The sequence below is a fragment of the Leguminivora glycinivorella genome, chromosome 15 (genome assembly GCF_023078275.1).
Source record: "Leguminivora glycinivorella isolate SPB_JAAS2020 chromosome 15, LegGlyc_1.1, whole genome shotgun sequence".
NCBI lineage: Eukaryota > Metazoa > Arthropoda > Insecta > Lepidoptera > Tortricidae > Leguminivora > Leguminivora glycinivorella.
Genome location: NC_062985.1, coordinates 12667330 through 12688958, shown reverse-complemented (window position 1 = coordinate 12688958; position 21629 = coordinate 12667330). Strand labels below are relative to the sequence as shown.

General features: G+C 37.1%; 1 protein-coding gene across 2 annotated transcripts; it reads right to left on the bottom strand.

The window, feature by feature from the left end:
• Positions 1-112: 112 nt before the first annotated feature.
• Positions 113-12152, bottom strand: LOC125233931 (glycine-rich cell wall structural protein-like). Of its 2 annotated transcripts, XM_048140104.1 has the most exons (6): positions 12023-12152; positions 7070-7218; positions 6481-6674; positions 3470-3547; positions 1009-1110; positions 113-269 (listed from the first exon to the last, which is right to left on the bottom strand). In XM_048140104.1, the coding sequence occupies exons 1-6, from the start codon at positions 12032-12034 to the stop codon at positions 151-153; spliced, it is 654 nt and encodes a 217-aa protein (XP_047996061.1). In that variant the 5' UTR covers positions 12035-12152; the 3' UTR covers positions 113-150. The 2 variants fall into 2 exon arrangements, with proteins under 2 accessions (XP_047996061.1, XP_047996062.1); XM_048140105.1 differs by lacking the exon at positions 3470-3547.
• Between the last annotated feature and the right edge of the window lie 9477 nt (positions 12153-21629).

Here is a 21629-nt window from a genome sequence, read left to right as displayed (position 1 = left end):
TTCATCTGTATGCACATAAGTCTACGGTGCTCTAAAGTCTGTGACGGATTCCGTCGCAGTGGTGCCAATAGATAAGTTGTCGAGGTGGAAATGGTTAACGAAATCAAGCAGATATATAAACAAATAATTTAATGAACAACAAAAGTGAGATTACACTGTGAACTTCTCTTCGGAGCTGGTCTTCTTGTCCTCGCCCACCTTGCGTCCCACCAACCTGAAGTTGTCGGTGAAACCGTCGTAGCCACCGCCGAGGTAGTTGCCAGAGTTACCTGCACAACAGGTAGAATATAACACTGATTTAAACTTTTACGATTATTACACATAATTATTTGTAAATCGGGACTTAATCTTAAAGGGAAGACGGTGAGTCTTCGCCGAGACCACGGGGACAACGCCGTCCCTGAAACGTTGGAGGTCAGTTAAATATGTAGTCATACGCGATTAAGTCCCGATTTAAAAATAATTAGGTAGGATATAAGCATTGAAGTGATCATTATTATCACCACGATGAACAATTGTTTGAGTGCTGACGACAGACATGTAGAAAATTGACACCACGTCAAAGGCACATCTTGTCCACCTCAATCTGATTTTGGTATGCTACTAAACTTGGACATGTGCTTCGGCAGAGGGGAAATATTAAGACTAAATTCAAAATTACCTTCCATGTTGCTTACATGTTGCGTAGGTGTTCCCGATTTATAATTAAATATAAAGCTAATGCAAGCAAGCAAGTTTCTAATGGGTTGGCAACGCGCATCTGACACGCCTTGAGTTGCATGCGTCCATAGGTTGCGGTGACCGCTTTCCATCAGGCGGGCCGTATGCATGTTTGCCACTGACGTGGTATAAGCTAATGTACAGATTACCGGGATATTGTCTTTCGAAACCTGGTATTGGTTGTACCTGGGCCTCCACTGGTTTTATTCCATCAGTCGTTGGAATGGTAGTTTTCGGATTATATAAAGTTACCCCCTTAAAATGAAGTTAGTGTTATACATTTCTTACCGGGATATTGTCGGTCGAAGCCCGGTCGGTATTGGTTGTAGCTGGGCCTCCACTGGTTGTAGCCCGGGTAATAGTTGTTCGGCCTGGAGTTCGGACGGTACCCTAAAATGAGTGCAATTTTATAGGTAGGGTACATTTGAGTGAATCAACTTTTTCTTGCCTGTTATTGCCATGGTTACGGTCCCCTGTGGTTTTATGGTCACGGTGGTTTTATGGAAAATTATGCTACTTAAACTATGCAAACATGCATGGTGTTAACAAGCCCTTTCCTTAATTTGCCACTTATAAACATGGACTAAATGCATGCTTACATAATTTCAGTAGCATAATTTTGCATAAAACCAGCGTGACTCAGGGGACCGTAACCATGGCAATAACAGGCAAGAAAAAGTTGATTCACCCATTTAATGTTAACAACGTTGTATTTTCGACTTTTTCGACGGTATTTACGGTCAAATTTGAACCCTAGGCCAATCTAGATCTAGAACCTGTGTTATTGACACCACCGTGCTGCATTTGTCTTAGATGTCACTTTGAAGTTTACCGTGAAAGGGTTCTACAGTGACCTAGATCAAAATGGTTGACTGTAGAGTTTTCATCAAGAGGGCCAGGTCAATAATATACGATTGCCCAAAGCAAATAATTAGTTAACAACGGAAAAGTAAGCTGAGGTATTTAAACCATCTTCTTTGTTAACAAATAACTTTGTGTTTGACGTTTATGACCGCGATTCCTTTGTTTTAATAACATTTTATGAACATCACGTGTTTACGGGCCCTGGTAATAAAACTGCCAGTAATTTCTAGCCCAGAAGTCAGGATTTTCATGAGATAAAGGATAGGTAGACATTTCATGAGCACTAAAACGCGATGAAGCTACGTTTTATCAACCTCTGGCTTAATCATTCTCGGATGTGAATTGAGATATCGGAATTATATTGAAAATGCATTATTCGTTGCCTTTTTCACTACAAATAAAGAAAGGTGGTGAAGTGACCGTAGTAATTTTTTGTTGCAAAAAATATTAGAAAATGCAAAAATCGAGCCTCGCTCTAATTTCTTTAGATTTTGTAATTTAAATAAATAAATATTATATATTATTATGTTACGTGAATGTTTATGTTACTTCGCTATGAATATTAGTATACACGTCCCAACGCAACTTGTTCAATCCTTCCTCCAGTTCCGCTAACTTTTCGTCGGTCCGCAGTGTACGCGTGTTGTATGTTGCCAGGGCCAAAGGTTGTCGGTGGTGGTAGCCGGATCTTTGCCTGAGATTCTTCGCACCCCTGACCCTGGCCGCTACCTTGACCAGCGCACCGGGGGTCGCGGGAACCTCGGGGGCGTGGCTTACTTGTGTATTAGTAGTTTTTAAATGAGAGCGCAAAGTTCGAATGCATGAGTTCATGTGACATACCTATTTCAATCATTATTACCGTGTCCAGAAAATATTTGGCATGCCACAACATGTTTTAATTAAATTACAATTTTTTTGAGTTTCCGAATTTACCCTCTGGGGCGTGTGTAAGTCGGTAAAATCAGTGAAGCATGGACTGTCAGTAGAACAAAGAATGTGCTATGCATGAGTAACGCTGGAGGAAAACGAAAGTTTGTAGTCTGTTCGCTTTTCTAAGATCAAGTAAGCCATAGTAAATGTATGGGGATCTTAGAAAACGAACAAGCTAATAGTCGTTCTAATAAATCTGAGATGGGGATTACAGTTGAGGTTACCCGAGCAAAAATACAGGGTAAGTATTTTTTTTTTGTTTCGGGCCGTATTTCCCCCTATACTCACAAGGCCCGGGCCTAAAGACAGCATTGGTTTTGAAGATGTCGAAAGGTGCTGGATTTTTATTGCTTTTTCAAGTGCACAGGGGCCCTAGAGCTATAAATCTGTGCGTCTCTTACTTAGTTGTGTTATTTCGCTAATTATGTAAAAGACACCAAAAACCAAGGTCGGACCAATGATAGTATGTTAGTTCAGAGAGTAGTAAATTATTGTCCACGCCCATAAATAGCACCCATTGTGCGTGCCTTATTGGCACGTTTAATAAAAATATCGTACAAGATGTTTCGATAAAGTGTTCCAACGGCACTTTCGGCGATATTGACAGTTATCATCAATACATCAAGCAAACGACGGAATAAATTGGTGTAGGTATGTTCGGTATTGTAGTACCAGCACTATCACTATAACATGACTGTAGTACTAGCACTGCACGTCAATTTAAAACATTCAGAAACGTGGTAGGTACAAGGTGTGAATTCAATAAATCCTCTCTGATTTGGAAGCTGCAGCTTAGCCTACCCAACTACCTATACTTCCGTTTTAAATAAATCAACGGAAATAATGTGTTTTCCAGGAACATTAATTTACAAGATCTACATTTTCCATTAATTTACTACTCCCTAGGTTTGTTCATGGTTTATGTGATGATGGGTACACACATGTATGTACAAACCTCCGAAACCGGGGTACCCGCCGTATCCCGGATACCCGGGTCCCGGGTAACCAGCACCGGGATACCCAGGATATCCGCCTGGAGACATTAATCCATGTTAAATATTTAATCTAACCTTTGAACGGGTTAAATCCTATTGAGAGTCTGTTGTTATTTCTATATATCGATCCGATTTACACTTCCTGTTCGTGTAGGTAGGTATAATATCTTAGTGGATTATCGTCTTATCTACAATTTTACATACAAGATTAGTGAAATATCGATACGAAAGTAGGTCATAAAATACGATAGGATAGGCCCTATCTATCTACAAATTTTTAAGGAGATTTAGCACCTGCGCTGCGCTTAAAATAATAGAATATAAATAAAATACTTCTTAGTTCTAATGTTAGAGGGAAGATATCATTGAACATACATACATACATACATACAATCACGCCTGTATCCCGTAAAGGGGTAGGCAGAGCACATGAACTACTAAGTTTCAGTGCCACTCCTGGCAAAAAGGGGTTAAAAGAAATCCAAATTGTGTCATTGCAGTGACAGGTTGCCAGCCTCTCGCCTATGCCACAATCTAACCCATCATCATATCATTGAAGTTCTACCTTAAGTATATTTTTTTACATTAAGACAAGAAAATCCTATTCGTGCAGTAGGTAAGTACTTTATAAAAAAAACCGGCCAAGTGCGAGTCGGACTCGCCCACCGAGGGTTCCGTACAAACTTTCTTTCAAACTACCTAGTAAAAATAATCTCATATTTTCATATAACTCTAATGACTTGACTAGAAGACAAAAGTATAGGCACTAATGAGTATTATTGTGTATAGCGCCATCTTACGGTCAATTTGCTAACTAATTTGCGCGACCTGGTTTTTCAGGGATAATTCTTTATAATGTTAACCGATTTAAACAGTTTTTACTTTATTGGACAGAAGATGGTTTACGTAACATCTCGTATTAATTTGAAGTACGATGTGCATCCGCAAGGGCGGGTAAATTGAAAGTAAAAATCTGAAAAGTTTTTTGTGAATAAAAAAAAAAGTATTCAAAATACAAACACGATTATATTTTTCCTGTAATATTTAGCATAAAACCAATGTTTACTAAAATTTTGATAATTTTTCGTTGGTAAACTTCGGAGATAAGGGGGGGGGGGGACGGTATTTTTTTACATTTTCCTTCAAAATTCATTTTTTTTCCACAACAAAAAAAATATGAAAAATAGCTTATTTACGTTCAATTTGAGCTCTTTCCAACGATACCCCACTTGACCTAGTAACTTGAAATTTACAGTTTGCCCCCCTTTCATTTTGGCCATTTTCTACAATTAAAATTAATATATTTAAAAAAATTATACTTTCTACTCGGAGGAAATATAGACTGGAGTAGCCTTCATGTTGCGTCTACGTACAAATAATTCTGCCAAGATTCGCGGGAGGTGAGGAAATAACACATGTAAAGGAGTACTCACAAATGCAAAAAATATTATTGTCAATACACACGCACATTATGATAAAAAAATAACACATGCTCATTATGATGCACACAGACATATCACACATGGAAATACTTCGTAGAAACACAGTGTGTACGGACACTAAATGCGCACGTGTGTGTCTCAAATTATAGGGATGAGGCAGGCATCGATAACAGAAGTCGATAATAATTAATCAAGCAAATTATAATTTTAATGATGTCGTTGTTTTATCTAGATCTGTTTAATGTTTGGCACTATTATAATCATATTAAGATTCACTAATGACAATCCTGGGTAGTAGGTATCACGCGGGTGGACTAGCGATGGATAATACGATTAGTAGGTAAAGAAATATTTGACATTTTGACAAAACATTAATTTATTTTTCCAGACTAACTAATCAACAACGTTTACTGCGGTTGGTGGTACTAAATCATTATAAATAAACTTGGTTAAATAAATAAACTAAAAATGGTTTAGTCTTCATTAACTGTTATCAATACTGGTTCAAAGTGAAAAGTTTATTAAGTACATGTAATAAAACTCAAATCATTCTCTTTCGGAAAATTGCAAATATATTTCAAATGATGAATTGTGTGATCAAGGTTTGCAAATCATACTTTTTTATCGATATTTGGTATTTTATCGACCATGCCCACATCTCTAAGACAAGTCTCGGTCAAATGATTTTTCTAATTTTCAATTATCCTTGTCAATATTATTATATGCTCTATTCTAATTGCAATGAGGTTAATTCTTACAAAATATATAAATGAAGTCTCGTGGGGAGTGCGTCTTTTTATGAATAAATTGATATATAAATATCGACCCTATTTTAAACCACATTAGGTAACTTCTTAAAAAGCAAAATATCGAAGTCTCGTGGGGAGTGTTCGTGACGTAATTTCTACCCACCAACAAATTTCGAATCGATTGCATTCGATCACATAAATCGATATTCGATGACGTATGACAAAAATATTATCATTTAGATAATAAAAACAGTAATACAACAATATTAAAATTACTTACAAATGGAATATTATGCCATCTTTTTGCAAACTTGAGGTATTTGAGCGCTTATTACAAGTGTTCACAGCACACGCGGGCATTTTTAATTACCAGTGATATGTGTCGTGGCGATTCTGTGAATGAGCATGAATCGATTGTGAAATTGTATTTACGTGACTTTATGAACATTTGTTCAAGTTTTTTGGCAGAGGGGTAAGTAACTGAAAGGCTACTCCAGTCTATATTTCCTCCGAGACTTTCTATTTGTAGAGGTTTACAATGTTCACAACTATTCCAAATTTCAAGTTGATAGTATTAGTAGTTCTCGAGATATTTAGGAATGTGACAGACGGACAGACTGTAGACGGACAGAGTCGCACCATAAGGGTTCCTGTTGTACCTTTTTGGTACGGAACCCTAAAAAGAATCAATAGTAATAAAACGTGTACAGTATGAATATATCTGGGAATAATCTGAGTATGGGTACACATATCAAAATTGTCATGATATAATGTCCTTACCTCCAAATCCTCCTTGGTATCCCGGATATCCCCCTTGGTAACCACCGAACCCTCCAGGTTGGTAACCACCACCATAGCCTCCTTGACCGTAGCCGGGTTGGTAACCACCGTAGCCACCCTGTCCGTAGCCGGGTTGATATCCGCCTCCGTAACCTCCGCCGTAATAACCACCTCCGTAACCGCCACCGTAGCCACTATAAAGCAATAATAATAGTAACTATGAATTACTTGTTGCGCGGATAGTGGAAAGGAGGAAGGAGTGGTTATAACTGTTGTAAGTATGATTTTTGTAACATATTAAGATTTACTTAGCTTTTAGAATTTGTACAATACTCAAGTTACAATATGGCTATAAAGCAGACCTACTCAGACACTAGTAAGCGTTTGTCGTCTTCCTGTACCTAACAGTAATGACTAAATCCTTTATATCCGCCATCTAGCATCGTAGACCGGGTTGCCGGGACTCAATATACCGTTGCAGAAACCTGTCCGATTATATCCACCACCAGGGTCCTCGTAGCTAGATCTTCAAGTTGATCAAGTTACTTATGTGTAGGATAGTTTAATAAAGGTTTTATTTCTAACATACCCGTTATACCCGCCGCCGTAGCCAGGGTTCCCGTAGCCGGGTCTCAGCAGACCGTAGCCACCAGTGCTCCTTCTTTGACCATCCGTGCTGTTGTCGTCCAGCCGCTGCGTAGCCGCAACGGCCAGCGAGCACGATATTAAAAGTATGTTCTGAAAATAAATGTTAAATACGTTCAATATTGTTTAATGGAATAAGATCTTTAAGTTCTTTTTCACCACACCAATTAGTAAAAGCTGTCTAGAGACTTCAAAAACGGATGAGAATATTGCTTTTTTACCACAAAAGTGTAAAAGTAATTTCATAATTACAAATTTTAACTTGATGACCAAAGATGACGACCGGTCTGGCTCAGTCGGTAGTGACCCTGCCTGCTAAGCCGCGGTACTGGGTTCGAATTCCGGTAAGGTCATTTATTTGTGTGATGAGCACAGATATTTGTTCCTGTCATGGATGTTTCCTATGTATATAAGTATGTATTTATATATTTAAGTATGTATATCGTCGCTTAGCACACATAGTACAAGCTTTGCTTAGTTTGGGGCTAAGTTGATCTGTGTAAGGTGTCCTCAATATTTATTTATATTTATTTGGATGTTTAAAGTTGTTATTTTCTTATTTGTGTTAGTGTAGCAAGATTTGTTTAACCTACAAGCCTTGAGACCCTCATCCCGCTCAAGATTCCACATTTTGAATATTGGAATCTTTCGCCTGCTCGGGTATCAATATTGACACGTGCGGTTAAACAACAACTTTTCCCCCTGAAAACTAATAATTATTATTTGTCCTATAAATAAGATACCTACTAATACATTCTGGTAAATTAATTTAGCACTATACTATCACGTGCTACCACCGTTGGTGTAAGGTAAGCAACACCTATGCAACATCAACCTTTGTGTTGCGCGTGTGCTGGCAGCTTTTAACCGACACCGATGCCTCTGCCAACGCGCGTCATAGGTAGTAGAATCAGTTCTGTGACAGCACAGCAAATAAATATTGTGCTTTGTAAACGATGTATTTTCTTGTGTAAATGTGAATATTATTGTGTCATATACAGTTCAGTGAAAGTGTGACTCGTTTTCATTCACCATCGGTGGCCTGGTAAAATACAGGTAACCTACAATTTCTTTTGAATTCATTGATATGTAAACCGCCGAATTGATATTTGCTCGGTGGCATCGTTGATCGAGCCGCAGCCTCCAAAAATATGGCAAACGGACGCGATAAGGAAAGTTATTCACAAGACAATACCAGTATTACGATGAAACCAGCGTAAAACTGTCAGTTTCAAAACTCTGCACTTTTACCGTCGACGGCATGACTTGGAAATTGGGGTTACTTTGCGATAGTTACAAATTAGTGCGAGTGGTATTCTTTTCTTCCTTACTCGAACTGTTTGTTTGAGATAATTGAGATCTTAGGTACAAAAAAATTCCTAATTCAAAATATCGAAATTTAAAAATCAAGTCGACCCTATACGTTTCTGTCCATCATCTCATCGTAGAGTGCATCGCACAAATAATAGTTATTTGTTATACAAGGGGCAAAGTTGTATTTTAACGCCGAGTGTGGAATTGAAAAACGAGCAAGTGAAAGGATTCTATAGTTGAACCACGAGCGAAGCGAGTGGTTCGAGAATAGAATCCTGAACTTGCGAGTTTTTTAACACACGAGAAGTAAAATACATTTGCACCCGAGTGTAACACAAAACTTTTCCCCTCACTATAACGAGGAAACTACAACGCAAAAAATGCGTTTATCATTGCTTCCAGTAGTTCCACAGGTGGTAAATCATCTTTATTACTAGATTCACCTACTTTTATCAATTTTAAAGCAGTTAATTTGACTTTATTCAAGGTCAAATTACTTTACCCACTAGTGGATAAAATGCGTTTTTACCCGCTGGTATTAAAGGACAAAACACGTGTTTCCGAGCTAGTGAGGGGAAAAACAAATATTTTAGGACATTTTTACACAAATTGACTGAGTCCCATTCCCATTTGAGTTTAGACGTGCAAATTATTGCTGCAAGTTGAGACAGAAGTATATGCAAGAAAGCGATGCAGATATTTGCTACTCACTCTTACCTATAGCGTCTCAAAACTTGCAGCAATAACTTGCTGGTCTAAACTCAGTTAAGATCAAGAAGACTTGTATTGTGGGTACAGTCAACCAATTAGAATCGTAGGCCACTCTAGAACCTTATCGTCTTGACACCGTGCATCGTGCTTTATTTGATATAGCAGTCACGTTGACTCTTACTGTGAAAGAGTTCTACAGTGGCCTAGGATTCAGATTGGTTAACTGTACTCAGACAACGATATATTATATATATTATATACAAATAATTATATACATAGAGAGCATCCATGACTCAGGAATGTGTGTTGATCACACAAATAAATGCCCTTACCGGGATTCGAACACGGGACCGCGGCGTAGCAGGCAGGGTCACTACCGACTAGGCCAGACCGGTCGTCAAATGCACAAATGTGCACGTATTCATACAAAACATAAGAAACAGATTTAATTTTGATTCAATACAGTATGTATGTGTACGTCAGGATCTTGTAATCTTTATAAACGTACTCGTAGTCTATGAAGTTGAGTTGGCAGCAATTTTGATAGTCCGACCGGTGCACGTGTTCCATTAAAAAACGTCAAACCCTCACAAAATTCTGACGTTTACCGAACCCGTACACTGGCGGGACCGTGCACTACCAACTTGGTCCAATCCTAATAATTCTAGAAGCAAACTACGAAGCGCTCACAAAACGTTTCGTGAATATTGTAGGTTGAGATACGCGTCATGCCCGGGCCGCTTGTGGGCTGCTTGCAAGCGCAGTGTAATTTAATTTAATGGTGTGAAAATCATAATTTAACGCCAGTAACTCGGCATTTTCGCTTAAATGCATCTTCTTTGTGCTCTTTAGGGATATTTTAGCACGATTGGGTATAAATCGGGAATATTTTTAGCGGCAAAACGCATAGGCATGATGAAGATTTTGAGCCGTTTATTTTTTTTTACAATATGTTGATGGCCCTCTTTGTAGCGCTTAATATACGACAATCAAATACCTACATGTACACAAATGTCTTTAAAATAATTGAGTTAGGTATTTATTTTATATTTAAACTAGGTTTTGCCCGCGGCTTCAGTCGCATACTAAAGTCATACAATTATGTTTAGGAATACCCCTGTGAAGTTTTGAATAAAATAATCTTGTTTTCCCATACAAACTTTGGACCCCATTTTACGAATGAATTTATGAATTTTGAGAAATCCTTTCTTAGTCCCGTTGAAGAGATTCCGTTGATGTAAAACTTTAGTATTAGTAGTGTTCGCTAACTATATGTGATTGATTTACTGCTTTTGACCAAGGAACCGTGCGTGATAATCTAGAATTCCATTATAGATCTCAATCGTCTCTATCAATACTGTTAAACAGACCGATTATCTAGTTACACAAATCCAACAAGACGTATCACTGATAATCTTAACTAATCGATTTATTACTAGTAATCATGCAGTTCACAATACTACATTGGAATGTAAGTTACTTATTATAATATAAATAAGTAAATATTGAGGGAAATATTAAGTAAATATTATTACACAGATCAATCTAGCCCCAAACTAAGCAAAGCTTGTACTATGGGTGCTAGGCGACGAAATACATAGGTACTTATATAGATAAATACATATATACATAGAAAACATCCATGACTCAGGAACAAATATCTGTGCTCATCACACAAATAAATGCCCTTACCGGGATTCGAACCCGGGACCGCGGCTTATCAGGCAGGGTCACTACCAACTACGACGCCAGACCATATACCTACTGATATTCTAAAAATATAACGCTAAACAAATTATTATTTGTATACTATGATTTTTGTGGGACATGTAGTTTTCTTGTTGTAAATTTAATTAAATGATATATAACTGCAAATCTTAATTTCGAATTAAAATGTTATGTGTTAAATGCGGGTCAGAATTAGAGCCAAGAGTTTAAACTTTGAACATCGTCACATGACATTTTATAAAAAATAGATAAGTAATTATTTAACTTATTAATTACATATTACTTACGAGTAAAATCTGTGTAAAAAGTTCTAAAACGGTACCTATTAATTATTTTTTACGACACCAACTGGTAAAGGCTTAGTGCGTTTTCACATTATCCGATCCGATATCGGATGTCGGACCGATATCCCATACATTACAGGCGCCATCTTGGATTTTTTCTATTGAAATCCTTCCGACATCCGATATCGGATCGGATAATGTGAAAACGGACTTATACGTTGCTATTCGAAAACAGATAGCAAAATTGCATTTTATCCACAAGAGTGCAAAGTAATTTCATACAAATTTTACCTTGATGTCTTGAGCTGGCTGGTATAATTTACGTGTAAATGATGATTTTGAATCATAAATATTGTTTAGATTGATAGATTTGATTTAGTTTGATTTAGATTTGATTTACTCGCTACGCTCGCGGCTCAATATTAGAATCTTTCGCTTGCTCGGGTGTCAATATTGGCACGTGCGGTTAAACAACAACTTTGCCCCCTTGTAAAACAAATAACTAATGTTTGTAGGCGACTCTATATAAAAATAAATAAACAGTAATATGTTTTTGTTTGCGTTACACTACAAAACTGACATCGATTTAACTTTTTCTTAACAACTCACGCTAATTATTAGTCCCAATTTTTGAAAACGCCCACCGGGCACCTACTAATTTAATTATCGATTATTACAAGAATGATTTCATAAGAAGTAGTACCTAAACTAAAATGGGTACATTATTAAGTGATGATGCTACTTAATGTTTTTTAGTACCATAATACGAACGGATTGTTTTCACTTATCTGAATTTAAATATCCTAATTTTTTTTTCACTTATCACTGCACTTTAATATAAAAAAAAAAAAATATCTCACCAAATAATTCATCTCAATTTGCAACAGTAATCCGCACGCGTCGTTCTATTTCGCCGCATTGATCTGTCTCCACGCATCTCGGTCTTTATATTACACCGTCGGAGCAGCTCGGGTTTTTGCGCCCACAATTATTGTAATTATTGAAATCATCTCATTGTTGTTTAGTTCAACGACTTGTTATGACATGTATTGATTACCAATTAGAAATTGTCCTCAGTAATTGAGGAAATGTGATCGCGCGATTCGGAAGTCGATTATTATTGGTATTACATTGTTTATAGGCTGTTTATTGAGATGCTAAAGATGTGTGATGGTTTTTGCGGTTGGCTGTTCTCATGTTTGTTAATGAGAGACAATCTTGTATCATTTGTAGCTCATAAATCTAAATTGTTGTTAATTAATTAAAAGTAGATAAGTAACACTCCTCACTTTTTCATATCGGATAATCTACAAGTAGGATATGAAATGTGTGTTGGGGAAGTACCTAAATGGGTAATATTTTGGGTGTTGTCTTTACTACTTATAGTCTGTCAAGATTAGGATTATCATAATCTGATTAAAAAGCTACACCAATTGGTGTCATTAAATTGAAAATATGCCTTCACTCAAATAAAAAAACCGGCCAAGAGCGTGTCGGGCCACGCTCAGTGTAGGGTTCTGTAGTTTTCCGTATTTTTCTCGAACCTATCAAGTTCAAAACAATTTTCCTAGAAAGTCTTTATAAAGTTCTACTTTTGTGATTTTTTTCATATTTTTTAAAAATATGGTTCAAAAGGTAGAGCTTTAGGAGCGATTATTTCCGAAAATATAAATATTATCAAAAAACGATCTTAGTAAACCCTCATTCATTTATAAATACCTATCCAACAATATATCACACGTTGGGGTTGGAATGAAAAAAATATCAGCCCCCACTTTACATGTAGGGGGGGGGGGGGGCGTACCCCAATAAAACATTTTTTTCCATTTTTTATTTTTGCACTTTGTTGGCGTGATTGATATACATATTGGTACCAAATTTCAGCTTTCTAGTGCTAACAGTTACTGAGATTATCCGCGGACGGACGGACGGACGGACGGACAGACAGACAGACAGACTACGGAACCCTAAAAAGAACCTACTGCCTACTCGAATACGTTATGGATAGGATTTGATAGTGACAAAAGAAAAATTTCAGTAGAAACATCATAATATATTTTTTAAGTAAATCAAAAGCAAATTTGATAAACTGTATAATACGCGTTTACACATAAATATTGAAATGGGATAAACATAACACCTTGAAGTCATCGTTGTACAATATCCTATGGGAATAGTAAGGACGGGAATCACTTATAATTTTAATAGAAAACAAACACGCGGAAGGCGCGCATGCGCCGGCCGTAGCTGACAAGGATAATGGCGGTACAAGGATGGAATTTATAATTGGCTAATAACGTTATATAATTTTAGATAATAATATCATTGTTTGTAGTCCCTTGAACAAAGAAATCGAAATTGCTGTGAGCTAAAAAACGGTTGGTGACTCATTCGTGAAGAGCGTGTGATATGTATAAAATTGTCATAGTTTATAAAACTTTTTTGATATTTCGTAATGTATCTTTAATAGTGCAAGCACGCGTAAACGTGACTAGTAAACTCAAAATTTGCGTGAAATAAGTTCGCCACTCTAGAGGATGAAATGATTTTTTTATATATGTAATAAGTATATATTTAAAAAATAAAAATAAAAACCTTTCGAAGCTGGTGTGGTCAATTAAACAATTTTGGCCGTTAGTTTGCTTTTTCTTCTTAGAAAATGTAGAAATCATAAATAATTTATTTTCGTGAATAGGGTCAGATTACAGGTGTTGCATATACAAAATAATATATGTAGGTACTTTGCTATAGGTATTCTAAAGATAATTAACTAATAAAATATAGGATATGTAATATATATTTAAAAAAAAACTTTCGAAGCTGATGTGGCCAACTAAACAATTATGGCCGTTAGTTTGCTATTTCTTCTTAGAAAATTTATACATCATAAATCATTTATTTTCTTAAATAGGGTCAGATTACAGGTGCAAAGAGAATTAACTAGTAAAATATAGGCAGGTCCATTTCTTATATTGCACAAAATTGATCAATGCACAAGATTGCCATTAAATATTTAATTTAAAACCGACCAAGTGCGTGTCGGGCCACGCTCAGTGTAGGGTTCGGTAGTTTTACGTATTTTTCTCAAAAACTACTGAACCTATCAAGTTCAAAATAATTTTCCTAGAAAGTCTTTATAAAGTTCTACTTTTGTGATTTTTTTCATATTTTTGAAACATATGGTTCAAAAGTTAGAGGGGGACACACACACTTTTTTTTCCTTTAAGAGCGATTATTTCCGGAAATATTAATATTATTAAAAAACGATTTAAGTGAACCCTTATTCATTTTTAAATCCTATCCAACAATATATCACACGTTGGGGTTGGAATGAAAAAAAAAACAGTCCCCACTTTACATGTAGGGGGGGGGGGGTACCCTAACAAAACATTTTTTTTCCACTTTTTATTTTACCACTTTGTCGGCGTGATTGATATACATATTGGTACCAAATTTCAGCTTTCTTGCTAACGGTCACTGAGATTATCCGCGGACGGACGGACAGACAGAAATGGCGTAACTATAAGGGCTCCTAGTTGACTACGGAACCCTAAAAACGCTCGAAATTGTCCCTTTTAATTAAGTACGCTGGCATCTTGAAAGCGAAGTAGCTACTCGGTACTCATTCTATTTCCTCCGCCAACATTTTCGCTCATTGTTACTCGTATATTTAACAAAGTTAAAGAATAAACATTAGCTTCGCAGAGTAAAGGAAACATTGTCTCTGAAACTTTGCTGCGAAAACATCTTTCAAAGCAGTTGGCTAATGAGTGAAATTAATACAGTTATATTTCCTGTTTACGTGTTAGCAGGGGCGGCTCACTCCGCGATTCTATCGCCGCGCTACAAGTACATGTCGGCGGCCGCGAGTTCGCGGCCTAATCAGGGGTGGCGCGCGTTCTCACGGAACGCACGTTCGCACTTTCTAATGTTACTTTACGTCGCGAGTTTTTTTTAAGGTTCATATACGATGTCCGCGTGTGGAATGGCTAGTAATGCTTAGTTAAATAGATATCATGAATAAAATAAATACCATAGGACATTTTTAAACAGATCTACTACTGATTAACTCCCCCAAAAAGATTCAATAAGGCTTGTGATGTTGGAACTCAAACAAAAATATATAAATACTATTTAAATATATCTATAAAGTAACCAAGACTTGAATATAATAGTTATGTACAGTACATTTTATCTGAGTATTAATTCGTTTTAGTCCATAGGCAACCCTATTGCCGGGCGCCGCGCACGTGCGGCTCGTTTCTTTGTAAGAGTTTTGTAGGCATTTAAAAAGGCGGCATGTCGTGAACATCAAAGCAGTGGGCCTTCTGTACTTGTACTATTATGTATTCTGTGGTGTTAGTTCCGAGTAAACACGGCATGTTTAATTGGGGGAGACGGAAATGGTATTTTAAATAGTTTTATTTTTGAAAATAATATACTGGACAATGCTTTTAAGATGTGAATAGTTACTGCTACAATGATATAATATGTCAGTGTCAATAATGACCTTTGTTCAAACCAAAATATGAGTGGGATAGTAATTTTCGAGTAGATAGAACTTTGATTTTATTCCAATCAACCAAATTTTAAAGTTGATTGACGATATCGGTCGGGACTCGATTGCTGACACACCAAAGGTTTAACATATAGCATGGTATCTATATTAAATATTTATTTGTACAAAGTGATACAAAGTTTAAAACTATATTTCACGATAAAAAAGTAGGTACATATAGCCGGACTTAATGCCTGTAATATTTGATGTAGTTTAAAGTCTCATTCGGGCCGAAATATTACCGCATTGACGAGCTTCATAACTTTAATAAGTTAAAAAAGACTATATCAAGGATATATCCAGTTAAGACTCCTAAACCACTCGGCTGCGGCAATCGTCCTCGCGAGAATCATTTTATCTCTTCATATGAAATGTGCATAAAAAGGCGACGACCTCCCGTTCAAACACGAACATTATAATTTAAATATCACCACCCATAAAGAGAGAATGAACTTAAGGAATCCCCAAGGACCTACACTTTATCAGCGGATTTTGCATTAAAGGTCTCGCTGCCTACGTGATTTTATGGCGTAGTAGTAAAACCTCTTTATGATCGCTCTAACTCCTCTAGACGCTAAATTGAGGTTTGTAATTATGCTCGCGTTAAATTTGTATTGTTTTTGTTTAATTTCTTTTATGATACGAAGTTTATAGCTTTAATAAGCTTTGCATCACGGAATTGCCTTTGCTTATCAGTCTTACTCCCTGTCCTCGCTTTATATTGTTACCCCCTTATTCATAAACGTGATCTAAAGTTATCAAACCGATAAAATTCGTTTGTCCCTTTCCGACATATAGGTGTGATAGAAAAGGACAAACAAACTTTATCGGCTTGATAACTTTAGAGTATGTTTATGAATAAGGGGGTAAGTGTCTGCAGTGTTTACCAGCCATCATTTTTTTTAATTAGCCTCTTTTAGTGCCCCACTGCTGGGCAAAAAGGCCTCCCCTCGTTTTTTCCACTCGACCCTGTTATCAGCGTTTTCCCACCAGTTTGGGTAGAATGCGTCTAGGTTGTCCCGCCATCTCCTTTTTGGTCTGCCCGAACCCCGGCCTGCATCGGCTATGGTATTCCGCGGGTCCCAGTCTGTCACCATTTTGGCCCACCTTTCCGGATGCATACGGTAGACATGTCCGGCCCAGTCCCACTTTAACTTAGCGGTATTGACGTCCACATCTACAACTCCCGTTCTGGAGCGTAGTTCCGTGTTTCTGAAGCGATCATTATTTAAAATTATTTGGACGATTGGGCGTTTTGAAGTACGTACCTAAACTAAGGAATGATAATGATGGGGAGACATTGTAAGACAAAAGACAAAATGGAGCATTAACTTTGTGTTTTGTTTCACCGTGGACAACACCAATCAAATATCGCAATGTATTGGGTTGGTAAGAAAGTAATGAGCGAATCATAACCAATATTGTAATTTTTATTTAATTTATTATTTTAATCATTTATCAAAAATATAACGGCCTTCGTTATCTACTACTTGTCTCCATCGTTCTGGTAAATAATGAATAGCATCGGCGAAGAAGTTCTTAGGTTTAGATTCAAAAACTCAGCTATGTACTGTCGTAGATGGGCTTGATCATCGAACTTTTTTTCATTCAAGGCATTGCTTAGCGATCTGAACAATGCGTAATCCGTAGGTGCCAAGTCTGGAGAGTACGGTGGATGAGGTATCACTTTCCAACCTAGCTCCAATAGCTTTAGCCGAGTCACTTTTGCAATGTGTGGGCGAGCATTGTCGTGTAAGAAAAAACTTTAGCATGCTGTGGACGATTCTGACAGATTTTTTGGTTTAAATTTTCAAGCTGATTACAGTATACTGATGCGGTAACAGTCATTCCACTTGGTAGGAGTTCCCAGTGAATAATACCATGAATATCCCACCAAACGGACAGCATAACTTTTTTCGGGTGAGGCTCTGTTTTTGGTGCCTCTATTCCTTTTTCGTTTGGAGCTAGCCACTGACGTTTGCGTGTGTGATTTATATATAAGACCCATTTTTCATCTCCAGTGATAAGATGGTCCAACCAGTTGAATGTGCGGCGAAAAGACAGAAGTTGTACGCAGATATCGGCACGGCGGTTTAGTTGATCTCTATCAAGTTCGTGCGGTATCCAAACACTGTATTTGTAGTTTTTTCCCAACTCGTGTTTCTATGGTGACATGAGAGCAGCCTAACTCGGTAGCAAGAGTACGACTCGTTAGCCTCGGATCTCCTTCAATTAAGGTTTTTAATTTGGCTACATCAATCTTCACCGGTCGACTAGACTTAGGTTGATCTGATAATGAAAAGTCGCCACTACGAAACCGCTGGAACCATCGTTTTGCCGTGGCCTCAGACACAACTTCAGGAGCAACACGCTAACATATATTACGCACTGCTTCGGCGGATGAATGGCCAGACTGAAATTCATATAGTAAGCAATACACATGTGCATATATTACATGCACTTTTAATTCGTCCATTTTCTTCCTTCTATTAGCTCGGCGACAGCTAGTGAATGACTGACGAGAAACTGTGCGACTCGCCCTTTATATACTTTCGACCATAGAAGATTCTAGAACTCTCTCAAAAATTTTATGTGGAATTCAATCGATCGCTCATTACTTTCTTACCAACCCAATAATTAAACCTGTGTCCTCGCTCCGTGTAAATGGGCTATGGGTAGAAACATCTATTCATCCATCACTAGTTACACACACATCTTAGTAACATTCTTACAAGTAATTTCGAAACTATTTACTAAGACCAAGTTAATTGAATAGTTAGTCTACTTCTGCAAAAACGGGCGCCATCTGAATAGAGTTGCCTTAATTAGTTCGGATGGCGCGGAAACGCTCTCGTTTCCTGCGCCATTGTGTGCCGTGATTTTTGCCGCGGCCAGGTGCGGATATTTATGGAGACAATAAAAGAGAAGTGCTGTTTGTAGCTACGCATCGCTTGGCTGAAATATTTAGTATTTTTTTATTGAGTAGAATAAGCTGCATAAGTTGCAATGTTGCACTAACTGACGCTAATAAAAAAAATATCGCCAATATTTTCGTAGCGCTCCGTTCGTTGCCGATTACAGTTTTTTCCCGCTTTGAAGAATGTTGTCAAATCTCTACGACGAGAAAAATGGGAGCTTATAGAAATACCTACACACCTAATTTTAAAACTATGCTATATAAATATATTATGGGACATTCTTACATCACTGATTGACTGAGTCCCACTGTAAGCTCGAGAAGGCTTGTGCTAGACAACGATATAATATAATATATAAATACTTATATACATAGAAAACATCCATGACTCAAGAACAAATATCCGTGCTCATCACACAAATAAATGCCCTTACCAGGATTCGAACCCGGGACCTCGGCTTAGCATCAGGCAGGGTCACTGCCGACTTGGCGTAGTCATTCATAAAGCAGCCATGTTTTGAAATTCGATAGGTCTAAAAGTACCAACAAACAGTTATTTTCCAAACCATAGGTAGTTCTACTACATCCCTCTCCCGTGTGGGTGTTGCAGAAACAGACTTATGAGTAAACAGTATTATGAGTAATTGAACCAACCGCCCACACCTCAATTGTGTGGTGTAGGCGATGTGCCAGCAACATGTCACTGAGAATATTTGCCTTATTTGCAAACGCACTAGCACTGAAATCCGAGCAGTTTTATGTGCTTTGCCCTTTTAAGAATCCAGGCGTCTTAGACGTACGGCCGGTTTCCATCCTTACTTGGTAGATATTCCACGAATTCGCACGAAGCGCTTTGCTTCTTCTTTTCTTATGCGCACTGTCAAGGAGTGGAAATCCCTTGCCGGCTATATTTCCGAGCTCATATTAACCCGGAAACTTTCAAATCAAGAGAAGTAAGAAGTAAGAAATCAAGAGTAGTGAACAGGCATCTTCTGGGCGAGCTCACTCCATCGTAGCCCACGTCTTTGCCTTTGGCTAGTCTGTGGCCAAGAGTCAGCCCATTTATAATAATAATAAAAAAAAGTTTATTTATGTATGTTCCTATATCATATTTTCTTTTTTCTGAAGTTAATTTTCTTTTTTCATTTTCCATATTTTCTAAAGTTAATTTCATGTAATGGATTAAATGAGTCTAAAAATCTTGACATAAAAAAGAAATCTGAAATCAGAATGATGCCCCTGTGCCTACTTGATAGAAAATTATAACGCCTATTTATTCTTATACCAAGAAATTACCGGGCCTTCCTACATGAAAAAGGCCGTGATATATTTCCGGAGGTTGCGAAACGACTTTATCTTTGCGCTAATATCATCGCCGGGAAAACAATTTCGCTTATATTAGGAGCAGGAAAATTGCGTTTTTATAAGCGGAGGTACAGATTTTTTACTTGAAAATGGCCCGTGTCATTGTTGCGGATGCTTATCAAAGTAGTCTTAATGAAGGTATGAAGACGCCACTGTGCCTTTTTGTGATAATTGCGATATTTTTCTGTGCAATAGATGTTTATGATACAATAATATCTTACGGGCAACAGGTGTCTAAATAACCAAGAAACCAGGCAACAACGAAGAAAGAATATTTAGCGTTGCCAAACGTTCAGATGAGGAATTTACCTAAGTACTTGTCAAATCTTCACCATTTTTGGTGGCCGCACTTGCCGTAAGAAACTACATTTATAAATATGTAACAAAACTGTTACGCGTGTCGACACAAAGTGACAATGTTACGCTTTGTTTTGTTTCTTAAAAAGTTTATCGGGGCTGTTAGGTATAGTCCACAATCTGTACATAAAACCTACCGTTTGATGTAGGTATTGAGGACATTCAATGGTTCAACACAATAGGGCAAATCTTCAATATAGTCTAATAAGTTCTCTACGGAAGGCTTGATTTTGATTTCCTCGAGTCTTTGAAATTCAGCCAAGGCTTAACTATATAACTTTAATAAGTTATTTTATAAGATTTGTATACGCTATTCAAAACCGAACGTGCTTTACCCAGCTCCGAATAAAATCCTCGAACATTTTTCCTACATAATGCCTGGCGCAAATTGCGCTTCTTATTCATCTCTACTTTCACGTTATCTGCCCCGGTAGAGCTGAAATGTGTCTATTGTCTACGGATCTAGTTCCCGGTTCTGACCTGCCCTTGCATAGGCAAGACAATCTACACTTTTAGCTTAATGGGGTTAAAAAAATGTTCTAACTCTTGAAAAAACCTATAATATACCTACATATTTTTTCAACGTTATTTTCTTAGAAATTATACTTACACGTCTTTTAGACCATGTACCTTACCTACGATCATTTAGCTAAATGAAATAGTTTTATCTTAAAAATAGGTATGTTCACAATTATTAAATGATCATAATATAAAAATATAATTATGTAATACAGATAAATAAATAAGAGCGTACCTATTATGTAAGTACCTAGTTACCTACATCCCTTAGTGATCGTATTGCTATTTTTACTCTGTGGTTGGTATAATTGCTGTATATTTTTGGTTTGATACTATATATCTGGCTTGTTGTATATTACTATTTAAGTATGTTTATGTAAGTCTATTTATATTCTCTTATTGTATGTTTATTCAATTTGTGTGTTGGAAATTAGAATAATTATGATTTTTTGTTTCGAAGCACCTACTCTTTTTGGTTATGTTTTTTATTTCCGCTACCCAAAGGTTGTCTGGTAGAGATCGCTCTTTAGCGATAAGACCGCCTGTTGTCTGCCTCTATTTATAATCATTTGTTTTGTCTCCACTGTATCTTTTGCTGAGGTGTGCCAATAAAGAGTATTCTATCTATCTATCTATCTATTATATGATTTATATGTATGCACATGTCAACACGTCATGAAAAAGCATTTGTAATTAATAATAATAATTATTACACGAATAAAGTAGCTAATTAGAAGGCCGTTCAATATCG